The sequence below is a fragment of the Dendrobates tinctorius genome, unplaced genomic scaffold (assembly GCF_039654945.1).
Source record: "Dendrobates tinctorius isolate UK_male_01 unplaced genomic scaffold, ASM3965494v1 ptg000017l, whole genome shotgun sequence".
NCBI lineage: Eukaryota > Metazoa > Chordata > Amphibia > Anura > Dendrobatidae > Dendrobates > Dendrobates tinctorius.
In genome coordinates, this window is record NW_027361685.1 from 5231126 (window position 1) to 5252202 (window position 21077).

At 44.7% G+C, this 21077-nt stretch overlaps 1 protein-coding gene across 1 annotated transcript in view; it reads right to left on the reverse strand.

Moving 5' to 3' along the window:
* Nucleotides 1-2372: 2372 nt before the first annotated feature.
* LOC141082409 (uncharacterized) overlaps nucleotides 2373-21077 on the reverse strand; it is a 34046-nt gene continuing 15341 nt past the window's right edge. Inside the window, exons 2-7 of the mRNA XM_073566348.1 lie at nucleotides 11728-11877; nucleotides 8661-8840; nucleotides 8455-8578; nucleotides 8274-8371; nucleotides 7987-8077; nucleotides 2373-3748 (exon numbers count right to left, since the gene is read on the reverse strand). Coding sequence (XP_073422449.1) covers nucleotides 2388-3748; nucleotides 7987-8077; nucleotides 8274-8371; nucleotides 8455-8578; nucleotides 8661-8840; nucleotides 11728-11877 — 2004 coding nt within the window. The 3' untranslated portion in view covers nucleotides 2373-2387. The remainder of the gene's footprint in view (nucleotides 3749-7986; nucleotides 8078-8273; nucleotides 8372-8454; nucleotides 8579-8660; nucleotides 8841-11727; nucleotides 11878-21077) is intronic.

Genomic DNA, 21077 nt, shown 5'->3' on the forward strand with positions numbered 1-21077 from the left:
AACTTTCTCCAAAAAAATAAACAGAATGTATCACTCAAAAGAAATAATCTAACCATAGAGGAAAAACACCAATATTTCATGGGCTTCCAAAAACCCATAAATTAGAATTTCCTACACCCCTGCGTCCCATTATATCGAGCATGTCTTCCTTGAATGAGAATTTAAGACGATGGGTAGATTATCTACAGCCATTCATTCCCAGAATACCAGGTTATTTAAAAGATCCGTCATCAGTAATAGATTATATGAAAGATGTAAAATGGTCTGAAAAGTCTAAATTCACTCTAGCTATAATAATACCTATATAATGACTTTTCCCTTTGTGGGATTTTTGATAAAAAGGTTGACAACTAGTTGGACAACCCCTTCTCATTCCTCATGTTTGGTCCTGTTAGAATAAAAACACTTACACAAACCTCCCATGCTGGCACCGTCTCAGTGGTGTCGGCACTTGCGTTCTTTGGTCTCTTTTGAGGTTTTTACGTCATGTGAGCCCTGTGCCCAATCAGCGCTGACGTCACTGTCCCCACCTTCGGACAAATCAAGCATCATGAGGCCGTCAGAGAGCAGCCGCAGCCCTGGCTTCATGTTCATGTTCAATACGTCCGAAGGAAGGAACAGTGAAGCTGCCGCTGATTGGGTGCAGGGCTCGTGTGATGTGAGAACCTCACATAGGCCCCGGGACAGTGAGTCTCAACACCACTGAAGTGGAGCCGGCACGCCAGCGGAGTATGTGTGTTTTTATTTTAAAGAGGCCAAACATGAGGAACGAGTTCACTGAGAAAAAAAAAAGATGTATATACCGTATTTTTTGGACTATAAGACACACTTGGTTTTAGAGCAGGAAATTAGGAAAATAAATTAATGCAAAAAATGTGGTCAATTCTGTACTTAATATCCCCTATCCTGGTATATATGGTCCCCTCACCCCCATCCGATACACAACCCCCCCATCCCTATCCTGGTATGCAGGGCCCCCATCTCGTCCTGGTATGCAGGGCCTCCTCCCCCATCCTGGTATGCATGGCACCATCAGAAAACATTAAAAAAAATTACACTTACCTACCCGGCGCTCCCTCACAGCGTCCTGCTCCAGTGTCAGTAACTGCTATATGCTTGTAAGCAGCACATGGCAGGGACATCATACGCTGCTCACAAGCAGAGCACAGCTGCCGGAGTACTCGCCAGGACTGTTCATCGGAGATCGCAGTGAGTACTCATTGCTCTTCAGTAGTGTGCAGAGTCAGCCACCGGCATCCTGCTGCTGCCAGTGGTCATGTGTGCCGCTACTTATGAGAAATGAATATTCATTGGATTCATTCATCAGGAGACTATTTAATATTGAACTATATTCAAGCGAGACTAGACGAAGAAAACCCTAAAATCATGTATCATGTTATCTGAAACAGTCAGAAAACTAGCCACATATTGGCAGACTCCAGCTTCAAACTATATACTTTGTAAGTTTATAAGCCCCTCCAGTGTCAGGAATAGATAGTATGTGAAAATACAGTATATACTGCTCAGGGAACACTTACCTCTCAGAGATAATTTCCATATTCATACTAAATAATGGCACAGATCCCCCAGACATTATGACTGCACATATCCCTAGTCTTTATACCGATATTGCACTCATTCCCTGACAGACCGCAGCATGGCCATTAGTTAGAAGCTGCTAATGATCTTTGGAGCAGGTAAGTTTTCCCTGAGTGGTACATATTGGGCCGTCTGAAGACTGAGTTTAGTCTAGGACAATTTGTCTGCACTACTAATTATCAGCAGTTACATTACCAAACTAGGGCAGTCCCTATAGGAGGAAAACACAAGAATTATACTGTATTGTCACATACTATCTATTCCGGACACTGGAGGGGCTTATAAACTTACACAGTATATAGTCTGAGGTCTGGGATCTGCCAATATGGGGCTAGTTTTCTGACTTTTTCAGATAACATGATACATGATACATGATTTTAGTTTTTTGTCTAGTCTCGCTTGAATATAGGTCAATATTAAATAGTCTCCTTATGAGTCGCCTTTGGAGAGGACGATGAAACCCATAGAAATGAGAGGCTTGGAGAGTGAGTGTGTATACGTCACCTCACCCTATATACTGAACTGTGGGGTACATGTTTTTTCTATTAGTCACCTATTAACTAACCTTCAGGGGGTGAATTATGGGTACAGTTTTACATTTGGAATTAATAAAGTTTAGTTTTATCATTTTGTCAGCAAACATGAGGAATGACAAGAGACAACCCATTTAAGAAGATTCAATTTTGGTTAAATCTATTCCAACATTATGAACATAAAAAAGGCTTCTCCCCTATGTGACGTCTCTGATGTTTATTAACACTTGATTGCCAAGTAAAATATTTCCTATCTTAAGAAAATGAAAAAGGCTTATCCTCTGTGTGACTGCTCTGATGTCTTACAAGAAGCGTTTTCTGGTTAAAACATTTCCCACATTCTGAACATGAATAAGGTTTCTCCCCTGTGTGACTTCTTTGGTGCCTAGCCAATTCTGATTTATTGATAAAACATTTCCCACATTTTGAACAGGAAAAAGGCCTCTCTCCTGTGTGAATTCTCTGGTGACTAAAAAGATGACATTTCTGGTTAAAAGTTTTCCCACATTCTGAACATGAAAAAGGTTTCTCCCCTGTATGAGTTCTTTGGTGATTAACCAATTGTGATTTCCGGTTAAAACATTTCCCACATTCTGAACATGAAAAAGGTTTCTCCCCTGTATGAGTTCTTTGGTGATTAACCAATTGTGATTTGCGGTTAAAACATTTCTCACACTCTGAACAGGAAAAAGGCTTAAATCCTGTGTGGAGTCTCTGGTGCTTAACACAATCTGATTTATTATTAAAACATTTCCCACATTCTGAACAGGAAAAAGGCTTCTCCCCTGTGTGAGTTCTCTGGTGAGTAATAAGATGCTCTTTCTTGTTAAAACATTTCCCACATTCTGAACAGGAAAAAGGCTTCTCCCCCGTGTGAGTTCTATGGTGATTAAACAAATCTGATTTCCGGTTAAAACATTTCCCACATTCTGAACAGGAAAAAGGCTTCTCCCCCGTGTGAATGCTCTGATGTCTAACAAGAATCGCTTTCCGGCTAAAACATATCCCACATTCTGAACAGGAAAAAGGCTTCTCCCCTGTGTGACTGCTCTGATGTCTAACAAGAATCGCTTTCTGACTATAACATTTCCCACATTCTGAACAGGAAAAAGGCTTCTCCCCCGTGTGACTGCTCTGATGTCTAACAAGAATCACTTTCTGGCTAAAACATTTCCCACATTCAGAACATGAAAAAGGCTTCTCTCCTGTGTGGATTCTCTGGTGCTTAACACATTCTGATTTACTGTTAAAACATTTCCCACATTTTGAACAGCAGAAAGGCTTCTCCCCTGTGTGAATTCTCTGGTGAGTAACAAAAAGAGATTTCTTGTTAAAACATTTCCCACATTCTGAACATGAAAATGACTTATTTACTTTAGGAGAAGTTTGTTTTTTACTGCTTTTTTTGTGACCTTGATTTCCCTTAGTAATCAGTAATGAGTCAGGAGATGGGACCTGTTTCATAGGACCAGATGACAGATCTTTGCTGTAAATAGATGATGATATATCTGGAGTAACAGCAATCACTTCAGTTGTATCTTGTAGGATCTCAAGATTATCAGATTTAAAAATTGAAGATGTCAACTGTCCATCTGATCTCCTGTTATAGTCATCTGCTAAGATAAAAAAACAATTTTTTTTAATAAAATATCCTTGAGTTTTATATTTTTGAACATTTCTACTTAAACTGTCCATAAAAATTGCAAGCTATGTAAAAAACTTTAATTATTTACCAAGACAATGACAGTTCACAGTCTAATAGAAAACCGTGTTGGATGAGCCAGTAGTTTGTGGTGTTCAACTGTTTGTTCATTCTGCCTCCCAAATATCGAATAAAAAGAAACCAATCAATGTTATGTAGTCGAAAGTAATACCAATTCTCATCTCACAAAAACAAGTCCCCACTCAGGTCCATCATTTGTTAATGGGAAAACAGATAAGGCAGGTTACAGTTAATGCTATAGATAGGGTTAGTGTTGGGGCTAAAGTTAGGGTTACTGTTAGGGTTACTGTTAGGCTAAAGTTAGGGTTTATTCTAAAGTTAGGGTTAGGCTAAAGAATTAGGCTTTTCTCAATTGTCTCCCAAATAATTTGGTCACGTCAGAGTTTTCTATTTCCAGAAAAAAAAAAAATAAAAACAAATAAAATGTCCCGTCAGTATTATAGTGCAGAGGAGGCTTATGCACTTTTATGTTCTGACAGTGAAGAAAGTGCAGTGTCAGATGGCGATGTGGATTTCGAGGGCTTTAGTAACAGCGACAGTGATAGCTCAGAAATGAGCAGTGATTCTGGTCCATCCTCACACACAAGGACCAGTACAACAAGAAGGACAAATAGCGCTTCTGGAGAAATGTCTCCAACTCAGGGAACAATGCCCAGTACTAGCGCTGTCCCTAGTGCTCGTGAATTGGCGCACACCGATGTCCAAGGGGCTTTGCCTCTTGATGTAGCATTTCCCAGATGGGAGGCTTCAGATTCGGCTACTCCATTCATCCCTAATTTTAATGCCATTCCTGGTATAAATGTGGAGGTGGAACATTTTGGACCAATTATTTTTTTTAATTTGTTTATGACAGATCGCTTGCTAGAGCATATTGTCCTACAAATTTATATGTGTCCCAATTCATCAGCCAGAATCCACGATCCTATTATGCTAGGTCAAATTTATGGACACCAACTAATGTCCTAGAAATGAAAACATTTTTAGGACTTACATTCGCTATGTGGCTTGTTAAAAAAATGAGCATTTGGTCCTATTGGTCCAACCGCCCTGTTCAAGCCACCCCTATGTTTTCTTCCATTCTTCCTAGGACCTATTATGAAAGCTTTTCGTATTAATGAGGGGAATGATAGCCAACTAAACCCACCAGGATGCCCTACTTATCTGTGGACATCTGGAAAAATCGTTTGGGAGCTGATAACTCCATTTTTACAAGAAGGCTACAATCTGTATGTTGATAACTATTACACCAGCATATCTCTATTAAAAAGTCTGGTTGAACATTAGGGGCTTGTGGGACCATTCGCAAAAACCATCAGGGGTTTCCACAATCAATGGTCAGCAAAAAGTTCTGAAAGGGGCAGTCAGGGGCTTTCCGCAATGGAGAGCTGCTTGCCATTAAGTATAAGGATAAAAAAGATATTTTTATCCTGAGCTCGATCCACACAGATGCCACAAGGGCCACTGCAGACCAACAGGGATCCACTACTCCAAAACCTGTGTCTGTCATTGACTACAACAAATATATGGGGGTGTGGACCTTGCAGATCAGGTTCTACAGCCATACCAGGTATCAGACAAATCATATCTCTGGTATAAAAAGTTAGTCATGTATTTGTTTCAGGTGGCCACATATAATTCTTTTGTGTTATACAAAAAAGCCGGAAATGCAGACACTTTCCTTGATTATCAGGAAAAGGTCACTGAAAATTTTGTTTTTGATAATTCTTTCCCCGCCAATCCTTTAGAATGTGAAGATGTCAGAAGACTCACTGAGCGACATTTTATTGCACTCATCCCAGTAACTGAGACAAGAAAGAACCCCAGAGAAGATGTCGTGTATGTTCCTAGAGAGGAATGAGGCATGATCCCCGCTATTATTACCCACAATGCCCATCACTGCCAGCCTTATGCCTCCATGACGGCTTTACAATCTTCCACACAGAACCACGTTTTTGAACTGTTTTGAGATTCAAGCATTTGGTTTATTTAGTGACAGACACATTTGAGTGGAGCTGACTTAACAATTTCCGGGGGTAGGTGGGGGGGAGGTCTCCAGAGACACGAGCTGGGCACAATATATTGGGCACTACCATGACATTGCTGCAATTTTTGCTCTGAAACTTCTACGTGTTTCTGGAAATCATCCATGTAGTGAAAATGGTCACTATATCCATAGATGAATTCCCAGAGGGGTGTCATTTCCAAAATGGGGTCACTTCAGGAGGGAATTCATCTATGGGTGTAGTGACCATTTACCTATCTACGTATTTTCCAATGTAAAATCTGGGGTTAAAAACATTTTAGTGGTAAAAATGTAATTATTTTTTCTTCACTGCCCAATGGTATAATTTTCTATGGAACAGCTGTGGGGTCAGTATGCTCACTGCACCACTAGAAGAATTCATTCAGGGAAGTATTTGGTAAAATGCAGTCACTTTTGGGGGCTTATGCTGTTCTGGCACCTCAGGGGCTCTGACAATGTGACATGTCACCCACAAACAATTCCAGCAAAATCTGCTCTCCAATACGGCGCTCCTTCCCTTCCGAGCTCTGCCATGCGCCCAAACAGTGGTTTACCCCCACATATGAGGTGTCAGCATACTCAGGACAAATTGCAAAACAACTTTTTGGGTCCAATTTCTACTGTTACCATTTTGGAAAAAACATTTGAGGTCGAAAAGTTCATTTTTTGTCCAAAAAATATGATTTTTTATTTTCACAACTCTATGTAACTAACTTCTGTGAAGCACTTGGGGCTTCACAGTGCTCACCACACATCTAGATAAGTTCCTTGGGGGGTTTAGTTTCCAAAATGGGGTCACTTCAATGTTTAGACACGTCATTGTCTCTGACAATGTGACATGTCACCCACAAACAATTCCAGCAAAATCTGCTCTCCAATATGGTGTCTCCCTCCCTTCCAAGCTTTGCCATGCTCCCAAACAGTAGTATTCTCCCACATATGGGGTATCTACGTGTTCAGGAGAAATTGCATGGAGCAATTTCTCCTCTTACCCTTATGAAAATGCAAAATATGGAGATGAAAAGATTTGTGAAAAATTGTATTTTTTATTTCCACGGCTCTACGTTATAAACTTCTGTGAAGCACCAGTGGTTTCAGCGTGCTCCATACACATCTATATAAGTTTCCTAAGGGGTCTAGTTTCTAAAATGGGGTCCCTTGTTGGCGGTTTCCACTGTTTAGGCACATTAGGGGCTCTCGAAATGTGACATGGCAACCGCTAATTAGTCCAGCATATTTTACATTCAAAAGTAAAATGGCGGCGCCTGCGCAGTAGCATCTATAAGTAAGAGATAGAGGCTACTGGACAGGCGCTGCTGGTGTCATTTTGCTAGATGTAATTTTTTTCTAAGCATCACAATAGCCACAATATTATAGGAATTATCACCAATAATATCAATGCTATTATATGCATTATGTAATAATGGGGGCAGGTCAGTGAGGGGTCAGCGACCTGTCATAAGCCAATACAGATGAATATGTAATCAGAGCACCACATAAAGCCCCACCCACAGCCCCACCCACAGCCCCACCCACAGCCCCGCCCCAGAGCACGAGAATCTCATTAACTGAAAACTACAAATGCAAATTAAACAACAGTAAACCAGAGTTGCTCTCATTTATGGTGGATCATTGGAGCTACTATGGATCCTGAGCAGAAGATTAAGTCTGCTGATTTCTATGCAGCCGCATCTCCGGTCCTGAGTACCAGCGGTAGCACCGGATGTTGATTACGAGAGATTCGTGCGAGTTTCTCGTATCACACAAGGTAGTGTGAATCCGGCCTAACTCTGTGTTCGGTGTGACTCTTTAAGCGCGCACTCGGCCTATATTGGGTCAGATACAAGCAATCATATAGATCTCGCTTTAAGGGATCACCCTCACACTAATACCAGGGAGTAGGTGGATCCTCCAGGTTGTAAGTTCTATAGAAAAGGGCTTTCACTGCCCAAAGTCATTTCAACAGTTTTGGGTGGAGGAGAATGTTGTGGTCTAGAGGCAAAATGGTGGTCATGGTAATACGTCCGGACTACACCACCGATAAAGCAGCCACAGCCGGTGACTGAGAGGAATCTGTGACTTCTCTGCATTCAGTGGTTACTACTCACCTGGGTAGTCATATGTGGGAATCTCCTCTTTACACCACTCATCATCTCTCACATATGTCTCTGTAGTATTAATATGGGTCAGATCTTCACCCTGAAACAAATATTGTAAAAGTCACCGACAGATGGAGAAGTCCCATCTATGATCAGCTCTAATCCTGCCATCTCCACCGCTCTCATTACACAAGTATAAAACATATAATACTGGTGGATAAAACAACTGAGAACAAGACCTTCACAGCCGTCTACACATCATAGGGGAGATCTCCTGACACCTTCTCTCCATCTACCTGATGATCCTGAGGAGCACTGGGATCTTCTTGGTTACAGTCCTGTGGAAGAAGAGGTCGGGGACATCTCTCTGGTGTTGTCCTCTTACTGGATAGATCTGGAGGAAACACATACAGGGACTGAATTCATTCTCTACATACAGATAATTATAGGCCGTGTGTATTTAGTCCTGTCTATTACCTGGTGATGTGAGGGGTTGGGGAACCTCCATTATGACATTCTTGTATAGATCTCTGTGTCCTTCTAAATACTCCCACTCCTCCATGGAGAAATAGATAGCGACATCCTGACACCTTATAGGAACCTGACACATACAATGATACCATCATCCCCCGATCCCTTCATAGCATTACTGTATAATGTCCCAGCATTCCCAGCAGTGTCACCTCTCCAGTCAGCAGCTCAATCATCTTGTAGGTGAGATCTAGGATCTTCTGGTCATTGATGTCCTCATGGATCAGGGGGTGAGGTGGAGTCCCCGTGATTGGGCTCAGGAGACTTCCCCATCCCTCAGACACAGGGTCCTGACAGCGATCACTAGAGGTCTTCTTCACCACTGTGTAATCCTGGTTATGGAGAGACACATTAATAAATCTCACTAAAGACATTTCCAGAGTCCTCACCTCTCCAGTTCTGTCCATCTGTTATTCCCATAGATAAGAATGATGCAATGTGACTGTGGTGCCCCTGAGGGTTCAGTCGTCACAGAGGTACTGCACCTCCTCCTGAGGTGTGGTGCCCCACCATCCAGGTAAGGTGGAGACACCTGACCACGCTCCAACACCTGCATCCCACACAACATAGTAGTGTAGCAAAGCACCTTTGGTGGCTCCCTGCTTGGAACACGAACAACATGGGTGGTCCTAAGAAAAGAGCGCAAACTGTTCTGGGCCTCCCCTGCCTAAACTTCTATGCTACAGCAACATGGCCCACTCCCAGAGGGGTTCGTATACTGGCCTGTTATGGAGGAGTAGGAAGAAGATGCCGCCCCCAGAAGGAGGAGTGAAGCCCCATGGTGGGAAAGGAGCCCAGGAAGGAGAGAGAATGCCAGGACACCATGATGGAAGAAGGATGGAGGCCAAGAGAAAACGGTGGAGAAAAACAACTCTCTCCGAGACAGCACCTGCGGAGCCCATGGCCGCTGCGATACCAGTTGCAGGACCCGCCACAACCTCCAAGTCGATACTGCCACTGGATGCGGCCTGCCAGGAGGAGATACATGAGAGTCCCAGAGCAGCCTGTGGGGCAAGGGCTGTGTCCCCGCCCGGACCCGGCGTGGCCGCGCAGGTCCCTACCGGAGGCATCGGCAGGCACCAGTCCTGTGCCCGCTCAGATCCAGCTGTCACCCGCTCACCAAGCAGCTCCGGAGGTTGCAGCTGCCACCGTTCACCACCCGGTACCTGCACCGGAGCCAGAACATCACCAGGAGGCACCAGGTATGATCACTGCCCCTGCCATGATCCTGGTGCTGGGAACTGTACCTGTGGACCAAAATGGTCCAGTGCTTGCTCAGGTCTTAAGCGGCAGCACTCAAGTTTCACCAGCTGTCAGACCAAAAAGCAGAGCAGCGGAGATATCACCTGAAGCTGAGGAACAACACACATTGGTACAAGTTGCCACCCCTGCTGTACCCCAGGCAATGGTTCCATCAGCTGCCACCCCATCTACACAGGCAGCTCCAGCCACCACCTTAACTCCTTGGGAGCAGGAATACCTGCAATTTGTAGATCATCAACAGGAAGAGGAAAACCTGAAGTTTTCCCCTGGAAGCAGCCCAAGAAACCTGCTTCCACCACCCAAGGAGGAGACCCACATTAAGGAACATGTCCACGATAACTAACTGTTACCCAGGAGGGTATTAGCACCGTTGTGCCTTTTTGTTATCATGTTTTCTTCAGTTTTCTTTTTGCTTAGTTGCGTTGGCAGCATTTCTTATTGAACTGCAGAGATCATGGACAATGAGTGATCCACAAACTGTCCTTGTAAATAGTTGAGCCTCTTAAGGTGCCCTCTCTTGGTTTTACATAAGTCTTTTATAGATAAGAACTACCTCATCTTGGAGCATGGCTCCCACCCAAAGGACACTGCAAGAAATCCCGGCTGGGAGCGGTGTCCAACAAGTGCAAGAATTATTGACGTCTTAATGTGAAGTATTATATGATGTGCCTTAAAAATATTAATAGCAATAGAGTATAGTTATAGAACTTTATAGTGGTCTTTAATAAAAATGTTGATAGCAATAGAACAGATTTTATATAGAGTTTAGCTGGTAGTAATATCTAGGTATCTGATTAGGAGTGAATATTTTACAGAATTTAGACTTATGGTAGCACTTTGATAAGGATGTGTAAAATTTGAATAAAGATTTGAATACAGGTGACGAACCAGGCATCAGCGGTCTGACTAAGTAGTCTGTGAGATAAGATCCTGTGAGTGGGATGGATTGAAGGAAGTGCTGCAGCAGACCTCAGTGACCTGTGTCTGCTGGCACAGGAAAGAGATATTCAGAAAGCCTAATTCTCCATAGGAAAGATAGTTTTGTTCGGAACGTAAGGAGAAGAAGAGAACTAAGGACTAGGGTTAGAGCAGAGGCCTTCCTCAAGTTCTAAGCGAATGGCCGGGGTCCGGTCCCTGAGGTTGTATGGATACTAATGGTCCTGCAGCAGACACCGGAGGAATAGAAGTTGTCACCACTTTATTCCCACACAAGACTTGGGGGCACAACAGCAACGTGAGTGAGCCGGGACTTAGTAGCAATTAGTCCCCGAAGCAGGCTACAGCTGTCTGCCGTACAAGTAGAGTTCATAGGAACATCTGACAGGAGGAACTCCAGTGTAACTCAGTACTAGGAGTACTTCAAATAGGCGCTATAAGGGAGACGTTCAGGAAAGACATATGTTGGCGGAGTGTTGGAATGGAGTACTTCATCTTGCCTGGATGTTGGCTGAGCTCCTGACCTGGAGGACACGGCATGGATGCGGGCACCTGTATGCACAACAGACTGTGAGTAAAGCTTTGGAACTACATGCCCTGGTGTCCTCCACTTATTCCTGCACCAACACACTCAGCACTGGTACATCTCTGTGCTTAACACCGCACCATCTCCCTCTTTTCACTGTCTCTATGTCTACTCTGCCCTGGGACTGCAGCCCTACCTGTGGAGGGCCACAACATCATTGCTGCACCACACCATCTGTCCCAGAGGATCTGTCTGCAACGTCGGCTTAAAATCTTCATTGCCGAACACCACAGGTGGCATCACGAATCATCCACTTATAAACTTTAATCATTATCCACAAGTACTTGCAATCATCCCCCTTTTACAATGGACGCCCAGGGCCACGGACCGGGTCACAGCTACAGTGACAACTCCCATTGAGATCAACGGGCCCGGTACCGAGTACCCCGCCTCCCTGGGTGAGGGCGATCCATGACGTCATCAGAATCTCTCACCTCTCCAGTGAGATGGAAGAGGATCTCTAGGGTGAGGTGTAACATCCTCTCCGTCATCTTGTCTCTGTCCATATCCATCCTTGATGGGTAAATCAGGAAAATTCTCTTTTGTAGAAGATCTTCACTGAGAGGATCCGATATTGTAGAGACCTGAATGAGAAGAAGATGATCCGATGTAACATCATAAGAATCCTGTGTAATAATACAATTACTGGAGATAATAAGGGAAACATATGAGGAGATTTATTATCTTACAGGGTTTAGTTTTCTTCCCTGACATCTACTAATAAAACCTATATATTTAGGCCACAGACAACAAGCAGTTTCCTCCTCGGAGTCGGCAGCTGAACACGTTCCTCATAGACTCATCTTCCATAACGCTAATTCTCCTCTCATTACCGACACTGGAATCGGCATTAGCAATACTGCAGGAGAGATTCATTACACGCGACATGAGAAATAACTCCTTCATGAGGAGGACGACATCTTCATCTTCTACTGCGGCTCTAGAGACAGATTTGGCCAGAGTCGGTCACTGACTCCATCCCCACCAGCCGTCTATATGAAGGTTTCCCGTCTTCCCCGCACTGGAATCTTCTATCACGTTAGATCTCAGCTCTGAGTCACACACAGAAGTTTGAGGCTTTTAGAAAAGATTTTTTGTTTCCACAATCACAACGGACAGAAATGATCTGATCCCAAAGTCTCCATGTACAGTGATTTATGGGGATTATTTCTGGCCTTAGGCTTTCCTATATTACAAGAAAAACACCAGAAAAAGCCGATATTAAAATGTTTCTAAAGAAAAATTGGCTTCAACTATTCTTGTAAGAAGAAAAAAATATGTAAAAAGCAGAAGACACATTTTATAAATTTTAACGTGAAACATTTATTAAAAAGAAATGAATCTTTTTGGGCCCCAGAACATAGATGTACACCGCAGGGACGGCACAGATGAGGCTTCAACAAAAACCCTGAAAAGCAAACATGGCATCTAAGAAGGTGTGACAGAGTTTGGCTGAATGCCCCCCGCCCCAAGTACTCGATAGTATGGGGCGGCCTAGTTACTGCGATACTTACATGCCTAATAATGGGGTCTGGGCTGCAATGTATGAAGGTCTATTAGGCCGGGCCAGAGGCAGCGTCCAATAAGTTACCTTATAACGCCCCCATACACATTAGACTAAAGTTCCATGAAAGCTCTGATTTCGGGGGGGTTTGGCCGACCATATAATGTATTTGGGGGCCTCCCGACAGATGATGTCAGGGCAGAGAAGGATCCGGAATCCTGAATTTCAGAGGATAATCAGTTTCCTCTTCCTGTAGATAATCCTCCGCTAGAGGAGTCTGGAGGCGACTCTCTCATACAGACCACAGGAAAGCTGGAATATTTGTGTGTATGGGGGAGTCGGGAGAGATCGCCGTCTGCCAAATGACCGTTCAGCCAACTCTGATCTCATGTGTATGGGGCCGTTAGTATTACACTGACAGGTAGTGATGATACACGGCACTACAGTAGTACAGGGCATCACCGGAGCCATCAGAGGCTTGTATGTTGTGCGATCGCACTGATCAGAGGGGTTTAAAAAAGGTTTAAAGTGGAAAAAATATCACAGTTTCAGCAACAAGAAATATCCATCACTATATGGAAAGCAGAGTCACTGCACAATGTTAGTTACGTCACATCCATAGCTACTTTATTATACTCTATTATCCTGTACACAGTGGAGTAGATAGAAATCACAGATCCCACAGCAATAGCTGGAATTGGGCCCTCCAACGTAAAGAAAAAAAAATCTCTCTATATACACTGTTCAAAAAAATAAAGGGAACACTTAAACAACAGAATATAACTCCAAGTAAATCAAACTTCTGTGAAATCAAACTGTCCACTTAGGAAGCAACACTGATGGACAATCAATTTCACATGCTGTTGTGCAAATGGAAAAGACAACAGATGGAAATTATTGGCAATTATCAAGACACCCTCAGTAAAGGAGTGGTTCTGCAGGTGGGGACCACAGACCACATATCGGTACCAATGCTTTCTGGCTGATGTTTTGGTCACTTTTGAATGTTGGTTGTGCTTTCATACTTGTGGTAACATGAGACGGACTCTACAACACACACAAGTGGCTCAGGTAGTGCAGCTCATCCAGGATGGCACATCAATGCGAGCTGTAGCAAGGTTTGCTGTGTCTGTCAGCGTAGTGTCCAGAGGCTGGAGGTGAAACCAGGAGACAGGCCAGTACACCAGGAGATGTGGAGGGGGCCGTATGAGGGCAACAACCCAGCAGCAGGACCGCTATCTCCACCTTTGTGCAAGGAGGAACAGGAGGAGCACTGCCAGAGCCCTGCAAAATGATCTTCAGCAGGCCACAAATGTTCATGTGTCTGCACAAATTGTTAGAAACTGACTCCATGAGGATGGTCTGAGGGCCTGACATCCACAGATGGGGGTTGTGCTCACAGCCCAACACCGTACAGGACGCTTGGCATTTGCCACAGAACACCAGGATTGGAAAATTCACCACTGGCGCCCTGTGCTCTTCACAGATGAAAGCAGGTTCACACTGAGCACATGTGACAGCCGTGACAGAGTCTGGAGACGCCGTGGAGAGCGATCTGCTGCCTGCAACATCCTTCAGCATGACCGGTTTGGCAGTGGTCAGTAATGGTGTGGGGTGGCATTTCTTTGGAGGCCACACGATGTTGGGCTGTGAGCACAACCCCCATGGAGACACAATTGTGCCTTTACCTGGAGATAAATTCCCAGTGGGGGCAATTTCCAAAATGCAATAACTTAAGTGGGGAATTCAGCTCTTTTCACACTTAAGGGATCTGTATATGGAGTCTACAAACTACAGTGGGGGAAATAAGGATTTGTTACGCTGACAATTTTGGGGTAAAGTCACATTTTTGTGAGGAAATAAAGTAAAATTGTCATTTTTTCCTTCCACATTGCTTATATTCCTCTCACACTATCCGAATTCAGATATTGTCCTGTCAGAAAGGAGAATACAGGGAGCGAAAGGGTTAATAGGACTCACAGGAGGAACCGGCCCAGAAAGCAGAAGATCCAGGAGTGTCCGCCACATATATGACTGCTCTGTGCAGTGCACAGGACCTGTGATGAGGTCACAGGAGGGGAGGAGTCAGGGGTCACATGACCAGGGGCCTCAGTGTGTGCTGGACTCAGTGTGCTGGAGCGCTCCCGATAATCAGCTGCGTGTGTCGCGCTGTGTGATAGTCACAGCACCTGCATGGAGGGCGACACATGCAGCTGATTATCGGGAGCGCTCCAGGGATCCGGGGTCCCGATGCAGCTATTCGCTAAGTGATATCAGCCAATAACAACTTCTCCGACGATATTCGCTCATCTCTAGTAATAACAGCTCAAAGGAATTCACCGAACTTTTCATTAAGTTTAATAGTAAGACCCTATTAAATATTGAGCACCAGCGGGACGAAGCATTGACAGCGGCATGTAAAAGTGTGGGCGCCCCTGGTCAAAATGACCGTTATTGTGAGCAGTAGTAAGATGAAGATGAAATGATCTCTAAAAGGCCGAACTTCTAAGATGACACATGGCCTTTGTATTTTAGGCAAAAATAATAATAAAAAATTATATATAGAGAGAGAGACATTTATTACAATTTCATAATTTCAAAAAGGAAAAAGGGGCGATGCAAAAGTTTGAGCACCCTGGGAGATTTGTGTAATGAGATAATTTTGACCAAGATTTCACACCTTAATTAGCTTGTTAGGGTTATGGTGAGATCACATGGTGACCAGGAGCTACAGTCTGAGGAAAGGGCTAAAAAGCCTTCACTAGACCCCTGTACAGCTGTATAATGAGGCCCAGGCTTTATAGTGAAGGGACAGGAGTGAGGGCCTGTTCCCAGGAGCTACAGTCTGAGGAAAGGGCTAAAAAGCCTTCACTAGACCCCTGTACAGCTGTATAATGAGGCCCAGGCTTTATAGTGAAGGGACAGGAGTGAGGGTCTGTTCCCAGTAGCTACAGTCTGAGGAAAGGGACAAAAAGCCATCACTAGACCCCTGTACAGCTGTATAATGAGGCCCAGGCTTTATAGTGAGGGGACAGGAGTGAGGGCCTGATCCCAGGAGCTACAGCATGAGGAAAGGGCTAAAAAGCCTTCACTAGACCCCTGTACAGCTGTATAATGAGGCCCAGGCTTTATAGTGAAGGGACAGGAGTGAGGACCTGTTCCCAGGAGCTACAGTCTGAGGAAAGGGCTAAAAAGCCTTCACTAGACCCCTGTACAGCTGTATAATGAGGCCCAGGCTTTATAGTGAAGGGACAGGAGTGAGAGCCTGTTCCCAGGAGCTACAGTCTGAGGAAAGGGCTAAAAAGCCTTCACTAGACCCCTGTACAGCTGTATAATGAGGCCCGGGCTTTAAAGTGAAGGGACAGGAGTGAGGGCCTGTTCCCAGGAGTTACAGTCTGAGGATATGGCTAAAAAGCCTTCACTAGACCCCTGTACAGCTGTATAATGAGGCCCGGGCTTTAAAGTGAAGGGACAGGAGTGAGGGCCTGTTCCCAGGAGTTACAGTCTGAGGATATGGCTAAAAAGCCTTCACTAGACCCCTGTACAGCTGTATAATGAGGCCCAGGCTTTATAGTGAAGGGACAGGAGTGAGGGCCTGTTCCCAGGAGCTAGTCTGAGGAAAGGGCTAAAAAGCCTTCATTACACCCCTGTACAGCTGTATAATGAGGCCCAGGCTTTATAGCGAAGGGACAGGAGTGAGGGCCTGTTCCCAGGAGCTACAGTCTGGGGAAAGGGCTAAAAAGCCTTCACTAGACTCCTGTACAGCTGTATAATGAGGCCCAGGCTTTATAGTGAAGGGACAGGAGTGAGGGCCTGTGCCCAGGAGCTACAGTCTGAGGAAATGGCTAAAAAGCCTTCACTAGACCCCTGTACAGCTGTATAATGAGGCCCAGGCTTTATAGTGAAGGGACAGGAGTGAGCGCCTGTTCCCAGGAGCTACAGTCTGAGGAAATGGCTAAAAAGCCTTCACTAGACCCCTGTACAGCTGTATAATGAGGACCAGGCTTTATAGTGAAGGGACAGGAGTGAGGGCCTGTTCCCAAGAGCTACAGTCTGAGGAAAGGGCTAAAAAGCCTTCACTAGACTCCTGTGCAGCTGTATAATGAGACCCAGGCTTTATAGTGAAGGGACAGGAGTGAGGGCCTGTGCCCAGGAGCTACAGTCTGAGGAAATGGCTAAAAAGCCTTCACTAGACCCCTGTACAGCTGTATAATGAGGCCCAGGCTTTATAGTGAAGGGACAGGAGTGAGCGCCTGTTCCCAGGAGCTACAGTCTGAGGAAAGTTCTAAAAAGCCTTCACTAGACCCCTGTACAGCTGTATAATGAGGCCCAGGCTTTATAGTGAAGGGACAGGAGTGAGAGCCTGTTCCCAGGAGCTACAGTCTGAGGAAAGGGCTAAAAAGCCTTCACTAGACCCCTGTACAGCTGTGTAATGAGGCCATGGCTTTATAGTGAAGGGACAGGAGTGAGGGCCTGTTCCCAGGAGTTACAGTCTGAGGAAAGGGCTAAAAAGCATTCACTAGACCCCTGTACAGCTGTATAATGAGGCCCAGGATTTATAGTGAAGGGACAGGAGTGAGGGCCTGTTCCCAGGAGCTACAGTCTGGGGAAAGGGCTAAAAAGCCTTCACTAGACTCCTGTACAGCTGTATAATGAGGCCCAGGCTTTATAGTGAAGGGACAGGAGTGAGGGCCTGTGCCCAGGAGCTACAGTCTGAGGAAATGGCTAAAAAGCCTTCACTAGACCCCTGTACAGCTGTATAATGAGGCCCAGGCTTTAAAGTGAAGGGACAGGAGTAGTGTTGAGCATTCCGATACCGCAAGTATCGGGTATCGGCCGATACTTGCTGTATCGGAATTCCGATACCGACTTCCGATATTTTTTCAATATCGGAAGTCGGCATCGGAATCGGAAGTTGAAGTTCAAAGTTGATTGACAGCCGAAATGACATCATCATGATGCGCGGTGTGTGCGCATCATGATGCGCCGTCATTTCGGGCCTTCCGGGGGTCTCTGCCGGCCTGCCGGGGGGCTGTGTGGACTGCCCGGGGTCTGTACCGGCCTGCCGGGGGGCTGTGCCGGCCTGCCGGTGGTCTGTGCACCCTGTGGGGGTCTGTACCGGCCTGCCGGGGGGCTGTGCCGGCCTGCCGGTGGTCTGTGCACCCTGTGGGGGTCTGTACCGGCCTGCCGGGGGGCTGTGCCGGCCTGCCGGGGGGCTGTGCTGATGTCCGGGGGTCTGTGCAAGCATCGTCCGATGGGACTATAAGTCCCATCTGGCGATGCCTGCTACCATGACAGTGATTGACACATTAGCCAATGATGGGACAGTAGTAGTCCCATCATCCGGCTAATGTGTTAAATGTTAAAAAAAAAAAAAAAAAAATACTACATACATACTACATACATACTACATGCATGCTACATATATACTACATGCTACATACATACTACATGCATACTACATACATACTGCATGCTACATACATACTACATGCTATATACATACCACATATATACTATATACATACTACATGCATGCTACATACATACCACATACATACTACATACATACTACATACATACTACATGCATGCTACATGCATGCTACATGCTACATACATAACACATATATACTACATGCATGCTACATACATACTATATGCTACATACATACTACATATATACTACATACATACTACATGCATGCTACATACATACTACATGCTACATACATACCACATACATACTACATACATACTACATGCTACATACATACTACATATATACTACATGCATGCTACATACATACTGCATGCTACATGCATGCTACATATATACTACATACATACTACATGCTACATACATACCACATATATACTACATACATACTACATACAATACATTCATACAATACATACATAGACATACAGTACATATAACATAGAGTAACATACTTACCAATACTTGTCACATTGTTCCCCGAAGCCATTGTCTTTTACGGAATAAATATTAACATAACAAACCACAAAAATACTCACCCACGATCCGAAGCAGTCCACGAGTGTGTCCCACGACGATCTTGGGTAGAGAACTGCAGCATCAGTTCCCACACAGCAATGGCATAAAGTGAGACTAGGGACTTTTTTTTTTTTAAGTGGCGGAGGAATACAGTGCGGAAGGATACCTACCTTCCGTCATTGGATTCCTGCAGCCCGTAGAGAACGGCAGCATCAGCTGATGCTGCAGTTCTCTACCCAAGATCGTCGTGGGACACACTCGTGGACTGCTTCGGATCGTGGGTGAGTATTTTTGTGGTTTGTTATGTTAATATTTATTCCGTAAAAGACAATGGCTTCGGGGAACAATGTGACAAGTATTGGTAAGTATGTTACTCTATGTTATATGTACTGTATGTCTATGTATGTATTGTATGAATGTATTGTATGTAGTATGTATGTAGTATATATGTGGTATGTATGTAGCATGTAGTATGTATGTAGTATGTATGTAGCATGCATGTAGCATGCAGTATGTATGTAGCATGTAGTATGTATGTAGCATGCATGTAGTATATATGTAGTATGTATGTAGCATGTAGTATGTATGTAGCATGCATGTAGTATATATGTAGTATGTATGTAGCATGTAGTATGTATGTAGTATGTATGTGGTATGTATGTAGCATGTAGTATGTATGTAGCATGCATGTAGTATGTATGTAGTATATATGTAGTATGTATGTAGTATATATGTAGTATGTATGTAGCATGTAGTATGTATGTATCATGCATGTAGTATATATGTAGTATGTATGTATCATGCATGTAGTATGTATGTGGTATGTATGTGGTATGTATGTAGCATGTAGTATGTATGTAGCATGCAGTATGTATGTAGCATGCATGTAGTATATATGTAGTATGTATGTAGCATATATGTAGTATGTATGTAGCATGTAGTATATATGTAGTATGCATGTTGCATGCATGTAGTATATATGTAGTATGTATGTTGCATGTAGTATATATGTAGTATGCATGTTGCATGCATGTAGTATATATGTAGTATGTATGTTGCATGTAGTATATATGTAGTATGAATGTAGCATGTATGTAGTATGTAGTATGAATGTAGCATGTATGTAGTATGTAATTTTTTTTTTTTTTTTTTTTTTTTTTACATTCAACACATTAGCCGGATGATGGGACTACTACTGTCCCATCATTGGCTAATGTGTCAATCACTGTCATGGTAGCAGGCATTGCCTGATGGGACTTGTAGTCCCATCGGACGATGCCTGCACAGACCCCCGAAGCCTGCACAGACCACCGGCAGGCCGACACAGCCCCACGGAGCCTGCACAGCCCCCCGGCAGGCCGGCACAGCCCCCCGGCAGGCCGGCACAGCCCACCGGAGCCTGCAGAGACCACCGGCAGGCCGGCACAGCCCCCCGGCAGGCCGGCACAGACCACCGGAGCCTGCACAGACCCCCTGGCAGGCCGGCACAGCCCCCCGAAAGGCCCGTACAGACCCCAGAGAGGCTGTACAAGGCAAAAACAGGGTTTTTCTTATTCCGATACCGGAAGTCCCATAGACTTGAATGGGACTTCCGGTATCGGAATCGGCGATACCGATACTTTTTTTTAAGATCGGCCGATCCATTCCGATCCGATACTTTGAAGTATCGGACGGTATCGCTCAACTCTAGACAGGAGTCAGCGCCTGTTCCCAGGAGCTACAGTCTGAGGAAATGGCTAAAAAGCCTTCACTAGACCCCTGTACAGCTGTATAATGAGGACCAGGCTTTATAGTGAAGGGACAGGAGTGAGGGCCTGTTCCCAGGAGCTACAGTCTGAGGAAAGGGCTAAAAAGCCTTCACTAGACCCCTGTACAGCTGTATAATGAGGCTCAGGCTTTATAGGGAAGGGACAGGAATGAGGGCCTGTTCCCAGGAGCTACAGTCTGAGGAGAGGGCTAAAAAGCCTTCACTAGACCCCTGTACAGCTGTATAATGAGGCTCAGGCTTTATAGGGAAGGGACAGGAGTGAGGGCCTGTTCCCAGGAGCTACAGTCTGAGGAGAGGGCTAAAAAGCCTTCACTAGACCCCTGTACAGCTGTATAATGAGGCCCAGGCATTATAGTGAAGGGACAGGAGTGAGGGCCTGTTCCCAGGAGCTACAGTCTGAGGAGAGGGCTAAAAAGCCTTCACTAGACCCCTGTACAGCTGTATAATGAGATCCAGGCTTTATAGTGAAGGGACAGGAATGAGGGCCTGTTCCC